At 44.0% G+C, this 17836-nt stretch overlaps 1 protein-coding gene across 1 annotated transcript; it reads right to left on the bottom strand.

Moving 5' to 3' along the window:
• Nucleotides 1-1103: 1103 nt before the first annotated feature.
• On the bottom strand, nucleotides 1104-16453 carry LOC126175300 (cuticle protein 16.5-like). Its single transcript, XM_049921967.1, has 2 exons — nucleotides 16421-16453; nucleotides 1104-1425 (listed from the first exon to the last, which is right to left on the bottom strand). Exons 1-2 carry the CDS (start codon nucleotides 16430-16432, stop codon nucleotides 1150-1152), a joined length of 288 nt encoding a protein of 95 aa, XP_049777924.1. The 5' UTR covers nucleotides 16433-16453; the 3' UTR covers nucleotides 1104-1149.
• Between the last annotated feature and the right edge of the window lie 1383 nt (nucleotides 16454-17836).

Below are 17836 nucleotides of genomic sequence, written 5' to 3'. Positions count from 1 at the left end.
ATAAATGTTTCTGTCAAATTTTTTAACGAGGCGCTGACATGTACTTAATTGCAGTGTACAGAAGTTTGTAAAGTTACTCTTTGACTTTCTTTCTATGGTCAATGCTGGGGCCACCTACTGACCTTCGTTTATCTGTTTGACAGTTCAGTCGCCACACTCAGTTTCACACCTGTTCATTTCTAATACACGGCAATGTTTTTGGATATTTGTGGTATGTTCCTATGGGACCAAACTGCTGAGGTCATCAGTCCCCAGGCTTACACACTACTTAATGTAACTTAAACTAACTTATGCTAAGGACAAAACACACACACCAATGCCTGGGGGAGGACTCGACCCTTCGACAGGGGGAGCCGCACGAACCGTGGCAAGGCGCCATAGACCGCGCGGCACACGGCACTGTCAAATATGCCTACAGGAGATGAGATTTGTATTGTATTCAGTCTATATGCCCACTTTCGTGAGCTTTGTACTAAAGTTTAATTTTTTAATGTACAATACTATTTGAAATTACTGTATATTGCAATACTTAGATGCACACATGTGTATATTTTCTGTCATTAATTTCTTATACACTTCATTCCACAGCTTCAGCTTGACGATGATATTTTGAATCGCGTAACACTTGGTAAAGAACTGTGCGATCAAGACCTTCCTATACTTCAAAGTTGTGCCAAATCTGAACGGTCGCCTGTCTCTACTATGCAAGTATTTCTACATCAAGTAATGGAAATAAACTGAAATGCTGAGAAAATAATGCTAACAATCAATTACTGCGTCAAACTGTCCATTGTTGTAGTTGTTTATTCTATTTCACAAGTCGAAATATTGCATTTGCATTCAAAGGGGAGGAGGGCTGCTTTTAACTGTTCCATCCAGTAGTTTCTCACAGACAAAAGTTAAAATTTAGAGTATGCATTTGTTGTGAGTGTGTTGTGTCTGCGAGTTGTGAATGCATACCACAGTTCTATTTACAAAGTAAAATACCTTGTGTGAGGTCTTACAAGAAGGTTTTCACAGAGGACACAGTTAAATGCAACTATGGGAAATGTGAGGTTGATCAGTACAAAAATGAAAAATGCAACTGATTTATGAAAGTCGTGTCATTTATTTATGTACAAGATGCAATCTGTCTTCAGCAAGGTTTTACTAATGTATCTTGAGGATAGGCGCTGCGGCGGCATAGGACACCGGAGCAGCGATGGCAGGGGCAGCAACAGCCAGCGCGGCCGCAGGCAGAGCGGGAGCCACAGCCACAGCGGGGGCGGCAGCGATGGCGGGGGCGGCCAAGGCCACGGGGGCGGCGATGGCGGGGGCGGCGATGGCAGCAGGCGCGATTGCAGGGGCGGCGATGGCTGCCGGCGCGATGGCTGCGCCTCGCAGGAAGCCGGCCGACGCGGCGGCGAACAGCAGTGGCAGGATCACCTGCGAGCAAACGGACACGTCTGCGTAATGTCGACTGAGGCAAAGCTACTTGTTTCTTAGAGCTGACGGCGTTTCATGACATTTCTACAGGTAGCGTAGTAAGTTGGTGCATTATGTTCATAGAGGTTTTGTATTGCAGTTTGGTATTTCAGTTGCTATGGATTTATTGTTCAAATGTTCAAATGTGTGTGAAATCTTATGGGACTTAACTGCTAAGGTCATCAGTCCCTAAGCTTACACACTACTTAACCTAAATTATCCGAAGGACAAACACACACACCCATGCCCGAGGGAGGAATCGAATCTCCGCCAGGACCAGCCGCACAGTCCATGACTGCAGCGCCTAGACCGCTCGGCTAATCCCGCGCGGCTATGGATTTATTTATCGATTATCATTTTTATTTGTAGTTCTTTGTTACTGTTTTTTTGGCATTTTGTCATCTAGAAATAGTGGGTGGAGGTGTGGACGCCAGAAAATGGAGTGACACGTGGCGGAATCGGAACATTTCCGCATATCCTTCTGTTATGAGTTAGGTAGAGGACTGACAGGAGCGAAGGCAACCAGAAACGTTTGCGCCGTGTATGAGGATAATGTCATTGGACACAGCACGGCAAGAAAATGCTTTTTTTCGTTTTAGGTTCAAAATGGTTCAAATGGCTCTGAGCACTATGGGACTTAACATCTGTGGTCATCAGTCCCCTAGAACTTAGAACTACTTAAAACTAACTAACCTAAGGACATCACACACATCCATGCCCGAGGCAGGATTCGAACCTGCGACGGTAGCGGTCACGCGGTTCCAGACTGAAGCGCCTAGAACCGCACGGCCACACCGGCCGGCTTTTCGTTTTAGGAAGGATAGTATTGACATCAGTGACTCTCCACGTACAGGAAGGCTTATAGGGTCTGACGAGGATCATTTAACCGCATTAATCCACAATGGTCTACTGGCAGATGTAATGAACTCTGATCAGTCCACCATTGGGAGACATTTACATGCAGTGGGGAAGATTCAAAAATAGGCTGTGTGGGTTCTGCATGTTCTAAGCTAAAATCACAAAAATTAGCGGTCGGCCATATGTGCATTCTGTTTGCTCGTCATGAATTGGCTCGTGAACAATGCTGACCATTCCTATCCTGCATCGCTTATGGTGACGGGAAATGATGTCTTTATGCTAACATACGGTAAAGAAAGGAATGGTGGTGCCCAAACAAAGCATCAACTACCCGTACAAAGACATTCGCCCATTTACAAAAGATAATGTTATGCATCTGGTGGAACAGCGTGTTGTGTACTACGAAATGATTCCTCGAGCTGTAACCATCACTGCTGACACTTATTGTTCGCAAGTGAGACTTCTTGCAGACGTAATCCGAGGACAACGACCAAGAAGACTGCGAGAAGAGATACTAATCCACGCTAACGCCAGCCCCCATGCTGCTAGTCAGACAAAAAAACACCATACATAAGTTGGTTTGGTGACTCATTCCGCACCCACCTTATTCTCCTGATCTTTCGCCCTCAGATTTTCACCTTTCCCCCTCTCTATCGAACAACCTTCAAGGAACTTCCTTTCCGGATGAAAATGCCATACGAACTTGGTTCGACGAGTTTTCCGCCTCAAAATCATATAATTTCTACAACTGCGAAATCTAAAACTTTCCCCATCTTTGGCAGACTTTTGTAAATAGTGAAGGAGAATATATTGTTGATGACTAAAGTCTCTGTTACGCGCATGTTGTGGAAAAACGCTACGAACTTCTGAATCAACCCAATATGATTGCCTTTGGTAGACTCGATACGTAATGAAGATATTACTTCAGCAGCAAACCACGTTTATTGATTGGCGACTCCATGTTGTCTTGTGCACTACGACCAGATAACAGGTATACTTGAAAAAAGAGACAGCATTGGTCGTATACTTTTTACTATCGCAAAATCGATTTTCTGTCACTGAGTGACCATCTTCAGTGCTATATTGTATAACGTAAATTACGATGCACTGTTGTCAATAAGCTTACGGCAATCACATAGACTCTAGAGTCATAGAGTCTATGTGATTGCCGTAAGCTAGATGGTCACTCAGTGACAGAAAATCGATTTTGCGATAGTAAAAAATATACGACCAATGCTGTCTCTTTTTTTCAAGTAAACCACGTTTATTTCAGGCGATTGATACATTCTGGTCAAGAACTATATTGGGAAATATCTTTACTTTTTCCATATTGGAATGACTCTGTGAGTTCTACATATGCATCCGTACTGCATAAGGTGCCTTTTGCTATGTGGCGGCGGGTATCTCTGACACCTTATCTTCTCCCCCCCCCCCCCCCTCCTTTTTCATGTCCACTTACAAATGGCGCATGGAAAGAATTACGTTCTGTACAGCTCCATGTGAGCTCCAATTTTTCTATTTTTATCGTAATGATCCCTTCGCGACGCTTATATGAGGGGAAGTTACATGTTTACATGTTGTCCAACGTTTCGCGGAAGTACGCTCTCGGAATTTCCATATTAAGCTTCAAATGGCTCTGAGCACTGTGGGACTTAACATCTGAGTCCCCTAGAACTTAGAACTACTCAAACCTAACTAACCTAAGGACATCACACACATCCATACCCGAGGCAGGATTCGAACCTGCGACCGTAGCAGTCGTACGGTTCCGGACTGAAGCGCCTACAACCGCTCGGTCACCGCGGCCGGCTCAACAGTAAGCCTCTCCGTGTCGCACAAACGTTCTCCTGTAGCATCTACCACTAGAGTTCATTGATCATCTCCGTAACGCTCTTGCGCTGACTAAACTATCCTGTGACGATATTTTCCACACCTCTTTGGATCTTCTCTATCTCTTCTATTAATCCTACTTGGTGGGGGTCTGATATTGATGAACAATACTCAAGAATCTACAGAAGACGTATTTTGTAAGCTACGTGTTACACTAATGAATTACATTTTCTTAAGATTCTCCCAGCAAATCTCAGCTTGGCGTCTGCTTTTCCTACTATATCTCTTATATACCTGTTTCGCCGTAGGCTCCTTCAGGTGCTGGAGCCTTGGTATTATACCGTAGTTACTGTTTCCAGTAATATTTTACCTACAGTGTAATCGAACAATTGTGGATCTCTTCGCCTGTTTATGTGGAATACGTTACATTTATAAAAATTCTTGTGAATAGTAATGGTCAGCGAATTATCGCTGAGCAATTATTTACTGGCGCTGTTTATTCACAAACCATTCTTGGTTTCATCACCAGATAGCAAGTTATTCATTTGTTTTCCATTAGTGTTTACTGACGTTCTTCACGAGTTATGTCACATATAACACTAATGTTGGGAAGTTGTTTACAGACATTAGTTGTCTCCAGCCTGCAGTGTGTTTTGTCGTACTACAGCATGTCTGATAAGAATAGCGACTGAAGTCACTGTAACAAATTTGCTGAAGATTATATACAGTGGGTTAATATTCTATTCCTGGGATATGTGCTAGCAGCACTTTATGCAGGAAGATTATAATGAAGCCAGGGGAAGCCAAATTTTGGTTGAGGATACTGAGAAAGTTGTTTTAGCAGCGGCCCGTTCACATTTAGCAAAGCGAGATTGGACACATGGTGATGTAACGATGATCTTTGTTTGTACCCCGTAGACATGAAGCCTCAAATGTTCAAATAATTCGGCATAAATTTTACCGTGTATTATTTATTCAGCAGTTACAAATTACTTGTTGACAGCACCTTTTGCGTTAAAGTAAACCATGAGCAAAAGATCGGTTCATGATTTGGTCATGCAGTCTGTTTTCGGTCGAGGAGTAGCGCTTAGGTGTCAGAGTAGTACCTTTGGATTTCTGATTTTTTATTCTAAAATCTAAGTTTCATCGGCGGTTACCTGTCTGTATAAAAAAGAATCCAACAATAATTTGTGGCAAATCGTAACATGGTTTTGCTTCTGCTCGCTAGACAAAATCTTTCTTCGCCTTCTTCGCTCTCATCAACGGCGTCTACAAATCATTATACATATTGGTTTTCACTAGAAGTGCTGTCTTGTGCTATCAAATGTACGCCTTTCAAGCGATCACAGTACATAAATTTTCACACTTTTTTCCCCGGGATGGATCGTTGTTCGACGTACATTATTCAGCTTCCACGTTTCCCTGGTCATCTTTGAATTTTTTTATGCCAACGCCTCATCGTTGTATGACTCACAAATCCTGTCAAAAGTCCACGTAACGGATTGGTTCATTTTGAAGCAAATTTGAGGGCACAATGTTGATCAATAGTTACCCACCAGGTTAGCCGAGGGTGCTAATGCGCTGTTTGCTGGACTCGGGTAGATGGGCCAGCCCCAGATCGAATCCAGTCTGGATGTGGTTTTGAGGCGATTTTCCACATCCCACTAGGTGAATACCGGGCTGATCCCCATGTCCCGCCTCAGTAACACAACTCGCAGACACTTGAAAACGTTCGCACTATTTCGTGGTTTACACTGGATGCAGACAGCTGGGCTACACTAATTACATCGCGGAGGATGCGGGGTGGCGACAGGAATGGCATCCGGCCACACTCCGACACTAACATCGCCAAATCAATTGTAACACGTACGACCCCGCGTTGTAGTGGGACAAAGGCCCAAGGAAATGATGAATGTTGATCAATAGTTCGCAGTACCTCGATTCTGAACGATAGCAGTAGACGCACTTTTACTTCAGACTTGACCTCCAGGAATTTGGAGGCAGTTGAGTACTCTCTTCTACAATTGCACAGCGAGCCAACAGCCCCGACAGCTGCCAACGATTTCATCAGCTTACAACCGCGAAAGGCAAAAGGGGTTGGCATTACCAAAGCAACATTATCGAAAACAGTATCACTTATTAGCTGTGACAGCAATGAGGCGTTACTATAGGCAGGTATACAAAATCGTCTTAGGTGAGTGGTTGCAGTGATAAGCGAAGCAAGCAGGCTAGTACCATAGTATCTGTCGGGACTCCCCGTATGGCCTATAAATGATGTGACTTTCATTACCATTGATGCCACGTTTGGAGACCGTCCCTCGTACGTTCCATTGCCCAGAAAAAACGTTTAATTACTTTCAGGACATATCCTGTATGCTAGATAAAGAAAAGCCCCCCTTCCTCGCTACAGCACAAGCCACCTTGTGTTTGCACGTTTGCGGGGTTATTAGATACTAGCTGACAAACCCCGCATTGCCCGGGTATTCATTTCGTCAGTTTTCTCTTGGAAAGGAAAACAAAAAATAAACCGTGCTTCTAGTGTAGTATCGAAAACATTACATTTCCATGTATTTGCGACAATACCTCCGAAATTGTGAAACATCGTACAAACAATAGGCATACTGTACAAATGAATATAGACAGTCCGTATGATAAGGCCTCTTCAAAGCTCTATAGGCGACTGTAGTTTCCGCTTGCGCTTCGCAGCTGAAATATGTAGAAAGCACTTACAAGTGACAGAGATCTCCTTAAGTTGGCTTAACTGCACTGGTGTCTTATTAGCAAAGAACAAATGTATTAAAACTTCATGCACGTTGCAGCACTTTTTCACGCATCTCATTGTTTATGACTTCTCTGTATGTCATACAATGATATAATGTAGTGGCGACATTCAGCGGCATATCTGGGCACTGTCTGCGAAATTTACTGCGAACATAGTTGCACAAACGTAATAAACGTCATGCATTATACGGCAGTTTTTCACGCATCTCGTTGTTGATGACGTATCTCCTCGACTACGATAGGCAGATGGTTCTTATCTCCGCAGTAATTGTTTCCAGACAGTAACGGGTATTCGTACTAAGTTTTGTTGGAACCGGTCCAGTAGTATAAGGGGAGATGTGGAACACGCTTACATACAGACATACATACATCCATATGTATGGATTTATGTATAAATGCCTGTCCACATTAGCTTTTTTTGGTTGTAATACGTGGTAGGTATTCCTCACATCTGCAGAAAAACCTACTGTTTCACCTAATTTTGCTGTGAAAAAAATTAATAACTCACGTTTTTCCTCTTCACACTTTCATGTTCACAAGAAGTAAAGCCAAACCTCTTTCAATCCGCTTGCTCGTGCATATGCTGGTTTGAAATACCCACATGACGAGAAGAATCGAAAGATATTGGTGATAAATCGCAGATATTTTTCTTGAAATAATCTATTTACTGATCTCGGGGTCCAGTCTCGGTTAATACCTGTCGAGGTACCAATGCGGTGTCGTTCTAACCACGTTTGGAACAATTTTTATTTTCAGGAATGGCGACGCCCGCTAGTAAAATTTGTGGCGACGACTGCTGTGTTTTAACTCTCTGCTCTCACGACCCTCTTCATAGTGGTTCTATTATCATCACTGCACGCGCTACGGCTGCCTTCTTGATCAGAAGCAGAGTCAGTGGCTATAGATTTGTGCAGTAACAAACAATCGATGGTATATTGATCTTCATCGTTTGGCTGTATATCGTAAGAACTTATAACCAGTCTTTAACGAAAATGATCGAGAAGTATGATGGAAACTGTTGTTAAACTTAGTTGGAAAGCTTTCGTTCAAATAAAAATATAATTCCGTAGCTGAAAGACAATAAAAAAAGTATGAATTAGTGTTGTTATATTTAAATATTTCGGCTTTTTGCTTAGCAAGATTTGAATATCTGTGAATATCTAGGAAAATGGAATCTGTTTACATGAGTGGCTTTTGTTTGTTTTCATTTGGTCATCTACATCTACATCTATACTCCGCGAGCCACCTTACGGTGTGTGGCGGAGGGTACTTATTGTACCACTATCTGATCCCCCCTTCCCTGTTCCATTCACGAATTGTGCGTGGGAAGAACGACTGCTTGTAAGTCTCCGTATTTGCTCTAATTTCTCGGATCTTTTCGTTGTGATCATTACGCGAGATATATGTGGGCGGTAGTAATATGTTGCCCATCTCTTCCCGGAATGTGCTCTCTCGTAATTTCGATAATAAACCTCTCCGTATTGCGTAACGCCTTTCTTGAAGTGTCCGCCACTGGAGCTTGTTCAGCATCTCCGTAACGCTCTCGCGCTGACTAAATGTCCCCATGACGAATCGCGCTGCTTTTCGCTGGATCATGTCTATCTCTTCTATTAATCCAACCTGGTAAGGGTCCCATACTGATGAGCAATACTCAAGAATCGGACGAACAAGCGTTTTGTAAGCTACTTCTTTCGTCGATGAGTCACATTTTCTTAGAATTCTTCCTATGAATCTCAACCTGGCGCCTGCTTTTCCCACTATTTGTTTTATGTGATCATTCCACTTCAGATCGCTCCGGATAGTAACTCCTAAGTATTTTACGGTCGTTACCGCTTCCAATGATTTACCACCTATGGCATAAACGTACTGGAATGGATTTCTGCCCCTATGTATGCGCATTATATTACATTTATCTACGTTTAGGGAAAGCTGCCAGCTGTCGCACCATGCATTAATCCTCTGCAGGTCTTCCTGGAGTACGTACGAGTCTTCTGATGTTGCTACTTTCTTGTAGACAACCGTGTCATCTGCAAATAGCCTCACGGAGCTACCGATGTTGTCAACTAAGTCATTTATGTATATTGTAAACAATAAAGGTCCTATCACGCTTCCTTGCGGTACTCCCGAAATTACCTCTACATCTGCAGATTTTGAACCGTTAAGAATGACATGTTGAGTTCTTTCTTCTAGGAAATCCTGAATCCAATCACAAACCTGGTCCGATATTCCGTAAGCTCGTATTTTTTTCATTAAACGTAAGTGCGGAACCGTATCAAATGCCTTCCTGAAGTCCAGGAATACGGCATCAATCTGCTCGCCAGTGTCTACGGCACTGTGAATTTCTTGGGCAAATAGGGCGAGCTGAGTTTCACATGATCTCTGTTTGCGGAATCCATGTTGGTTATGATGAAGGAGATTTGTATTATCTAAGAACGTCATAATACGAGAACACAAAACATGTTCCATTATTCTACAACAGATTGACGTAAGCGAAATAGGCCTATAATTATTCGCATCTGATTTATGACCCTTCTTGAAAATGGGAACGACCTGCGCTTTCTTCCAGTCGCTAGGTACTTTACGTTCTTCCAGCGATCTACGATAAATTACTGATAGAAAGGGGGCAAGTTCTTTAGCATAATCACTGTAGAATCTTAAGGGTATCTCGTCTGGTCCGGATGCTTTTCCGCTACTAAGTGATAGCAGTTGTTTTTCAATTCCGATATCGTTTATTTCAATATTTTCCATTTTGGCGTCCGTGCGACGGCTGAAGTCAGGGACAGTGTTACGATTTTCCGCAGTGAAACAGTTTCGGAACACTGAATTCAGTATTTCTGCCTTTCTTCGGTCGTCCTCTGTTTCGGTGCCATCGTGGTCAACGAGTGACTGAATAGGGGATTTAGATCCGCTTACCGATTTTACATATGACCAAAACTTTTTAGGGTTCTTGTTTAGATTGTTTGCCAATGTTTTATGTTCGAATTCGTTGAATGCTTCTCTCATTGCTCTCTTTACGCTCTTTTTCGCTTCGTTCAGCTTTTCCTTATCAGCTATGATTCGACTACTCTTAAACCTATGATGAAGCTTTCTTTGTTTCCTTAGTACCTTTCGTACATGATTGTTATACCACGGTGGATCTTTCCCCTCGCTTTGGACCTTAGTCGGTACGAACTTATCTAAGGCGTACTGGACGATGTTTCTGAATTTTTTCCATTTTTGTTCCACATCCTCTTCCTCAGAAATGAACGTTTGATGGTGGTCACTCAGATACTCTGCGATTTGTGCCCTATCACTCTTGTTAAGCAAATATATTTTCCTTCCTTTCTTGGCATTTCTTATTACACTTGTAGTCATTGATGCAACCACTGACTTATGATCACTGATACCCTCTTCTACATTCACGGAGTCGAAAAGTTCCGGTCTATTTGTTGCTATGAGGTCTAAAACGTTAGCTTCACGAGTTGGTTCTCTAACTATCTGCTCGAAGTAATTCTCGGATAAGGCAGTCAGGATAATGTCACAAGAGTCTCTGTCCCTGGCTCCAGTTCTGATTGTGTGACTATCCCATTCTATACCTGGTAGATTGAAGTCTCCCCCTATTACAATAGTATGATCACGAAACTTCTTCACGACGTTCTGCAGGTTCTCTCTGAGGCGCTCAACTACTACGGTTGCTGATGCAGGTGGTCTATAGAAGCATCCGACTATCATATCTGACCCACCTTTGATACTTAGCTTAACCCAGATTATTTCACATTCGCATTCGCTAATAACTTCACTGGATATTATTGAATTCTTTACTGCTATAAATACTCCTCCACCATTGGCGTTTATCCTATCCTTGCGGTATATATTCCATTCTGTGTCTAGGATTTCGTTACTGTTCACTTCCGGTTTTAACCAACTATCCGTTCCTAATACTATATGCGCAATATTTCCTTCAATAAGAGATACTAATTCAGGAACCCCGCCCTGGATACTCCTGCAGTTTACCAACATTACGTTAACTTTTCCTGTTTTTGGTCTCTGAGGACGGACGTTCTTTATCAACGATGATAATGTCCTCTCTGGTAAGCCGTCAGGTATTTTATCGTTTCGCCCAAGGGGGGGGGGGGGGTCCCTCTAACCTAAAAAAACCCCCGTGTGCACGCCACACGTACTCTGCTACCCTAGTAGCTGCTTCCGGTGTGTAGTGCACGCCTGACCTGTCTAGGGGGGCCCTACAGTTCTCCACCCAATAACGGAGGTCGATGAATTTGCAACCATTATAGTCGCAGAGTCGTCTGAGCCTCTGGTTTAGACCCTCCACACGGCTCCAAACCAGAGGACCGCGATCGACTCTGGGCACTATGCTGCAGATATTAAGCTCAGCTTGCACTCCGCGTGCGATGCTGGTTGTCTTCACCAAATCAGCCAGCCGCCGGAAGGAACCAAGGATGGCCTCAGAACCCAAGCGGCAGGCGTCATTCGTTCCGACATGTGCTACTATCTGCAGCCGGTCACACCCAGTGCGTTCAATAGCTGCCGGAAGGGCCTCCTCCACATTACGGACGAGACCCCCCGGCAAGCACACCGAGTGCACACTGGCATTCTTCCCCGACCTACCCGCTATTTTCCTGAGGGGCTCCATAACCCGCCTAACGTTGGAGCTCCCTATAACTAATAGGCCCGCCCTCTGTGACTGTCGGGACCTTGCCGGAGAACGATTAATTGTGAGTTCGTTTTGATTATAAGTGTGGTAATACTGAAACAATAATAAGGAATTCATTTGGACCCAGGCAATAATGTCGTAGTGAAATACGAATCTTAAACACCATTATATTTGTTGAGAACTGATAAGTAATTAGGAAAATAGTTCGTCGGTGTGGTCAAGTGCTGTGGTAAACCACTGCTCTTCTGTATAACATAGCAAATGTTTCTGTGATTTATCGTTAAAGAAAGTACCTTCATCTTAATGCGTACGAAGTCTGATATCTGAGAAGTGAAACCGATTTTTCATTTGCAGAATCGCATAAGTTTAAGATCGTTATCATTTTGCTACTTAACCCGCTATACGGGTAACAAACATTTACTGGCATGCTCTGTTGTACTACGAGGGTTCTTTTTTAAGTAAGGGCCGTTTTTATTTTTAAAAAAAGATACAAATACTTTTGTAAAAAAAACTTTTATTTTCTGATTCTACACACTTTTACCTATTTTTCTACATAGTTGCCTTGTTTATTTAAGCACTTGTCATACCGTACAACTAAGGTTTTTATTCCCTCTTCAAAGAATTCGGCCGCCTGCTCCGACAGCCAAGAGTTCACGGCCGCTTTCACTTCATCGTCGTCATTGAAACGCTGCCCGCCAAGATGGTGTTTCAGGTACCGGAAAAGGTGAAAATCGCTAGGAGCAAGGTCGGGGCTGTATGGTGCATGGTCCAAAACTTCCCAGCCAAAAGAATCAATCAAATCCTGAGTCTTTTGAGAGGTGTGAAGCCTAGCATTATCGTGCAGGAGCAAAACTCCTTTTGTCAGCATGCCGCGCCTTTTGTTTAGAATTGCTCTGCGGAGCTTCTTTAGAGTTGCACAGTAGGCATCTGAGCTGATTGTCGTTCCTCGTGGCATAAAGTCCACTAGCAAAACACCGCGCCGGTCCCAGAACACAGTTGCCATTATCTTGCGCTTTGACAGCGTCTGTTTGGCTTTGACCTTGACGGGTGAGGTTGTGTGTCGCCATTCCATCGATTGTCGCTTGCTTTCGGGAGTGATATGGGATACCCATGTTTCATCTCCAGTGACAATTTGACTCAACATGTCATCCCCTTCTTCCTCGTAACGAATCAAAAAGTCCAATGAAGTGGCAAATCTCTTCCCTTTGTGGTCACTTGAGGAGTCTGGGTACCCACCGAGAACACAGTTTCTTAAAGTTTAGGTTTTCAGACACAATTTTGAACAAAATCGATCTTGAAACTTGTGGAAATTCCAAAGAAAGAGTGGAAATTGTGAATCTTCTGTCCTCACGAATCTTTGTTTCGACTGCAGCCACCAAATCATCAGTGATCACAGAGGGCCGGCCTGAGCGTTCTTCGTCAAGGACGTTTTGACAGCCATTTTTAAACTCTGTAACCCATTGAAGCACTTTACCTTCACTCATTGCATTCAAGCCATAAACTTCTGTTAACTGACGATGAATTTCTGCAGCTGATAGGCTTCCCGCGGTCAAAAAACGTATCACTGACCGCATCTCACACGCGGCGGGCGATTCAATAATCGTAAACATTATAAAGTAGCACAGCGATGCGTACACGTCAGCTACAGAGCTGCAACTTGCATCAGTGTGAACGGGAAGGATGCCGGCAAGTGGCGCGGTGGCTTGTTGCGGCGTCCGCGCGAACTACGGGACTATACGCGAGAACGGCCCTTACTTAAAAAACAACCCTCGTATATTGCCGCTGCTCGCCTATATGATCCGCCTCTGCCTGAGCTGCAATTAGAGCAGATGTATATTTCAAACGAAACTTACAAAGGTATTTTAATAGACGAGATTGCAAACTCCAAAGGGGATTCAAATCAATAACGAATTCCGTTAAAAACTATAATTATTTATTTTAATGATTCAGCGACTGTCTATTTGTCACTGTTTTCTCTTGCGCTGTTTTCTTCTTTTGCGGTATTAAAAGCAAATTGCTCACCAAATATACAGGATGAGCTTGTTAAACGAGGACAAGCTACGGGAACTGGTCCCTGAGAGGATGAGAAGCAAAGGGCATGTGGACATACGACTGCAAGTGCGTTCCAAGGGAGGTGCACCCACTTGAAGATAGAGATAAAAGATCTCAGTATCAGCACCAGACAGGTAGTTCACGAGAATGAGGTAACCCAGACGACCTTGTGAAATATTTTCCACGGTTCGTCGCATAGGCCAAGGTGATGAGATTGGTGTCATGCATCCTATTCACAGATGATTGGTTTTGGTTTTGTTTTGCTTTAGGGCGCAAAAAGCAACTGCGGTCATACGCGCCCAAGTCAAAACTATAGAACACGAAGACAGAGGGTTAAAAAATGGCTATACGTCAATCCCAATTGACATAATAGAAAACAGCTAAAAACAGGCACGTGGAAAAAGGGCTAAAAAAAGACACCATACAGAAACGGAGGTCCAAAACTAAAAATTAAATGGCCTTCGCCATATTACTTTGTCGGATAAAAAGTAGAACACAGTCGACAGCCCGCGCATCATTTGCTAAAACGGCCGATAACTCAGACGGCAAACCCAAGCGGGAACGTAAACGGTTAAAAATAGGCAGTCCGTCAGGAAGTGGCAACCAGTTAAAACGTGGGCGCAATGTGTACAAAGTGGTGGGGTAGCGCCACTTATCAAATGACGATGGCTTAAAAGGCAGTACCCAATACGCAGCCTAGTTAAAGTGAGCTCCTCCCGGAGGGATGGCCGAAAGGAGGCCGTCCAAGCCACTGGGAGACGCTTAATAAGCCGGAGCTTATTCCCGTGAAGCGAGAACCATTGGCGATGCCAAAGGGACACCGCCTCCTGACGGCAACACAGGGATCATCCGAGGGAATATAGGAACTCACGGGCTGTGGTACGAGGACTGCAGCCTTGGCAGCAGCGTCAGCAGCCTCATTTCCTGGCAGACCGACATGACCAGGAACCCACAGAAACATCACACTGGCTCCACCAAGAGTGAGAAAGTGACAGTTTTCTTGGACCCGCTGCACTAAGGGATGGGCGGTGTACAGCGCACATAGACTTTTAAGGGCGCTGAGCGAATCTGAGCATAGAGCACAATTGAAAAGGCTGTGTCGCCGTGTGTACTCCGTGACCTGATACAGGGCGAAGAGCTCGGCTGTAAATACTGAGCAGCGTGTCGGAAGCAGATATCGAAAGACACGGGTGCCAATGACGAAGGCGCACCCGACCTCACGGTCAGTCCGAGAGCCATCAGCGTATACAGAGGCTACGTTCACGAGGGACGGTATCGTCAAACTTAACAACACCCACATGTGGACTGAAGAGAATCCTCATGATATGGTGACATCAAATTAACAGTACTTGTTCGAGCACAGTGTGTGGACAGGGATTATTGGCGACAGCCTCTTGGGACCGGTGATCCCTGCACAGCGTTTCACAGTCGAGAAAGTCTGCACTTCCTGCGGTTGACCCTGCCTCCCCAACTGGAAGACGCGTTGTTGGTGGTACGAAGAGCGTCGTAATGTGTCACTACACGACAGTACTCCAATTATCTGCCTTCTTGGTCCTGAAGTCAAAACACAGAGAGGACTTCCCCACTTCCCTGGTGTGTTCTCAGGTGTGGTGTCAATCACCGAAATCTACACTGTCAAAGATCCTTTATCTCCACGTTCAAGTGGATGTAGATCCATCGGAAGGCGTTTCCAACCATATTTCCATATGACCTTTATTGATATTTATCGTCTCAGGGATCGTTTCCAGCAGTTTATCCCCATTTAGCAAAATCATCCTGTATAATACACACAAACAAAGGAGAAGCCACGCTTGTGATATTTGAAAATTACGTAGCTTCCAACTAAGGGATCTGCTCGGAATGGAAAATCACGACGGAGTATGTCCGCCGTTTTGCAACAGATGGCAGTAGCGGCAAGTGCTGGTACAATTGATGGGTCGTAAGCGCCATACATAGTGTCATCAGAATATTAGTCGACTTGAGATTACATTATAAAGTTATTCTCGATTGAATATGTCAGCTTACGAGCACAATCCTTGTCACTTGCGAGAAGTTTTAAGTTTCTGCTTTCACACGAAGAGAGCTCCATCTGATCCTCATAGAATGCTGCGTAGGCTTATGATGAGGTACCTATTAGTGAAAGAACGTGCAGGGAATAGTTTGTACGCTCCTTTGAACGGTGCCACTGACCTGGAAGACCGGCATGTCAATGGGAGCGAGAAGGCTTTCTAAGCTACTGAAACCGACGGAAACAATCACAGGAGATCGTTATCAAAATAAGTTGACGTGCTTGAGCCGAACACTGAAAGACAAAAGGCCACAATACAGCTATAAATATCGAAAGGTGATTTTGCTGCATGACAATGCTCGACACCATGTCGCAAAACCTGCCAAAACATACTTAAAAACGTTGAAATGGGAAGTCCTAGCCCACCTGCAGTATTCTCCAAACACTGGTCGCTGCGACTACCACCTTTTTCGAACAATAGTACACGGCCTGGCTGACCAACACCTACGGTCATATGAAGGAGTGTAAAATTGGATGAGTTTATGGGCCGCCTCCAAAGACGCCCAGTTCTTCCGTCACGGGATTTGCATGCTCCCGGAAAGATGGGGCAAAATAGTGGCCAGTGATGACCAATACTTTGAATCGTAAATTTTTTCTAAGTTTTTCAGAACAAAGCCTCGAAGTTCGATAAAAAGCGACGGAAATGATGTGGACCCAATAGCAGGACTGCGTCTTTAGCTTACTGGTCTCTAATTGGAAAAATTAAAGCTACTTACGAGCTTGTACATGCTGGGTGCGTGTTGCGTCGGCGGTGCTGACTGGTACAGAGTCCACGGGTCCAGGGTTTATATACCTTTCGAGCCACACCCAACGTCCCTCACGATGGCCTCGCTCCTCTCGTGGTGTCCTGTGCACAGGTTCTACTAGGCGCTCTACCGCTCCTACGTTGTTAGATAAGAGCCGTCACTGCTGTAGACTACATTAACTTTCATGCTGTATCCGTGCCAACGGATCAACGACGGCCAATTACTCGTTACGTTCTGATTCGGGTATAATATACGCTAAACGGGTCTGTGAGTTATTCATCCATGAAAGATGAAGAATCACAGGAAATTTTGTCCTTTACAAATCTTCATAATCCTGTTTAAATCTAATCTCTAAGAAGGAAACGTGAAAAACTGTCTCCAACCCTTCGATTTAACGAGATAAATAAACCATTAGAAAACACATACAGAGACGACTTATGGACATCTCAGGTCCTCCAAGTTTATCTGTAAAAAGAAATCCCAGCTGACAGATCGAAGTCTCGATTGCGTTGGCGATAGTACTTCAGTAACTACTCGAGAAAAAAGTAGTTTCCATCAAGATAAGCCAAGGGTTTGGACAAAATAACGTGAACACATTTTGTGATGGCGAAACTTCTTTTGCTATTTGCATGTAACCTTAACTGTTAATAAGGGTGGGGAAAATTAAGTGGTACCGATAACAGGGTCCCAGGGACAAAGAAACACAGCAGAGAAAAGTAAATACAGTACTACCCTGACTATAGCAGATGTTGAAAGTGATCACCACACATCTCTCGGCACTTTTGGGCCGTGGTCAGCAAGTTTATGAAGGCGGATGGAAGTTGGAGTGTTGGAACTGCTGCAGTCTCAACCGAAATGTTCTGCTGCAGTTCTTGAAGACTGAGGGTTTTTGCGATACACCTTAGACTCGAGGACACACACACAAATTAGCTAAAGTTCGTCTGTGACGTGTACAATAAAAAGATATGTGAACTGAAAGCAGGATATCAAAACACGATAAAAAGACTGTTGGCATAACAGATGGGCCGAAACCAGAGCAAAAACATACGTGGGCGGCAGGGGGAGGAAGACAGCTCTACTAGGGTGAAAGGCCTACAACAGCCAAAGAAACTGGTATAGGCATGCGTATATAAATACAGAGATATGTAAACAAGTAGAATACGACACTGCGGTCGGCAACGCCTATATAAGACAACAAATGTCTGGAGCAGTTGTTAGATCTGTTACTGCTGCTACAATTGCAGGTTGTCAAGATTTGTGAGCTTGAACGTGGTGTTACAGTCGGAGTACAAGCGATGGGACACAGCATCTCCGACGTAGCGACGAAATGGGAATTTTCCCTTGCGACCAATTGACGGCTGTACATTGAATATTAGGAATCCGGTA

The sequence above is a fragment of the Schistocerca cancellata genome, chromosome 3, assembly GCF_023864275.1.
Source record: "Schistocerca cancellata isolate TAMUIC-IGC-003103 chromosome 3, iqSchCanc2.1, whole genome shotgun sequence".
Classification (NCBI taxonomy): domain Eukaryota; kingdom Metazoa; phylum Arthropoda; class Insecta; order Orthoptera; family Acrididae; genus Schistocerca; species Schistocerca cancellata.
Note: the sequence above shows the minus strand (reverse complement) of the source record. Positions and strands in the feature narration are given on the sequence as shown.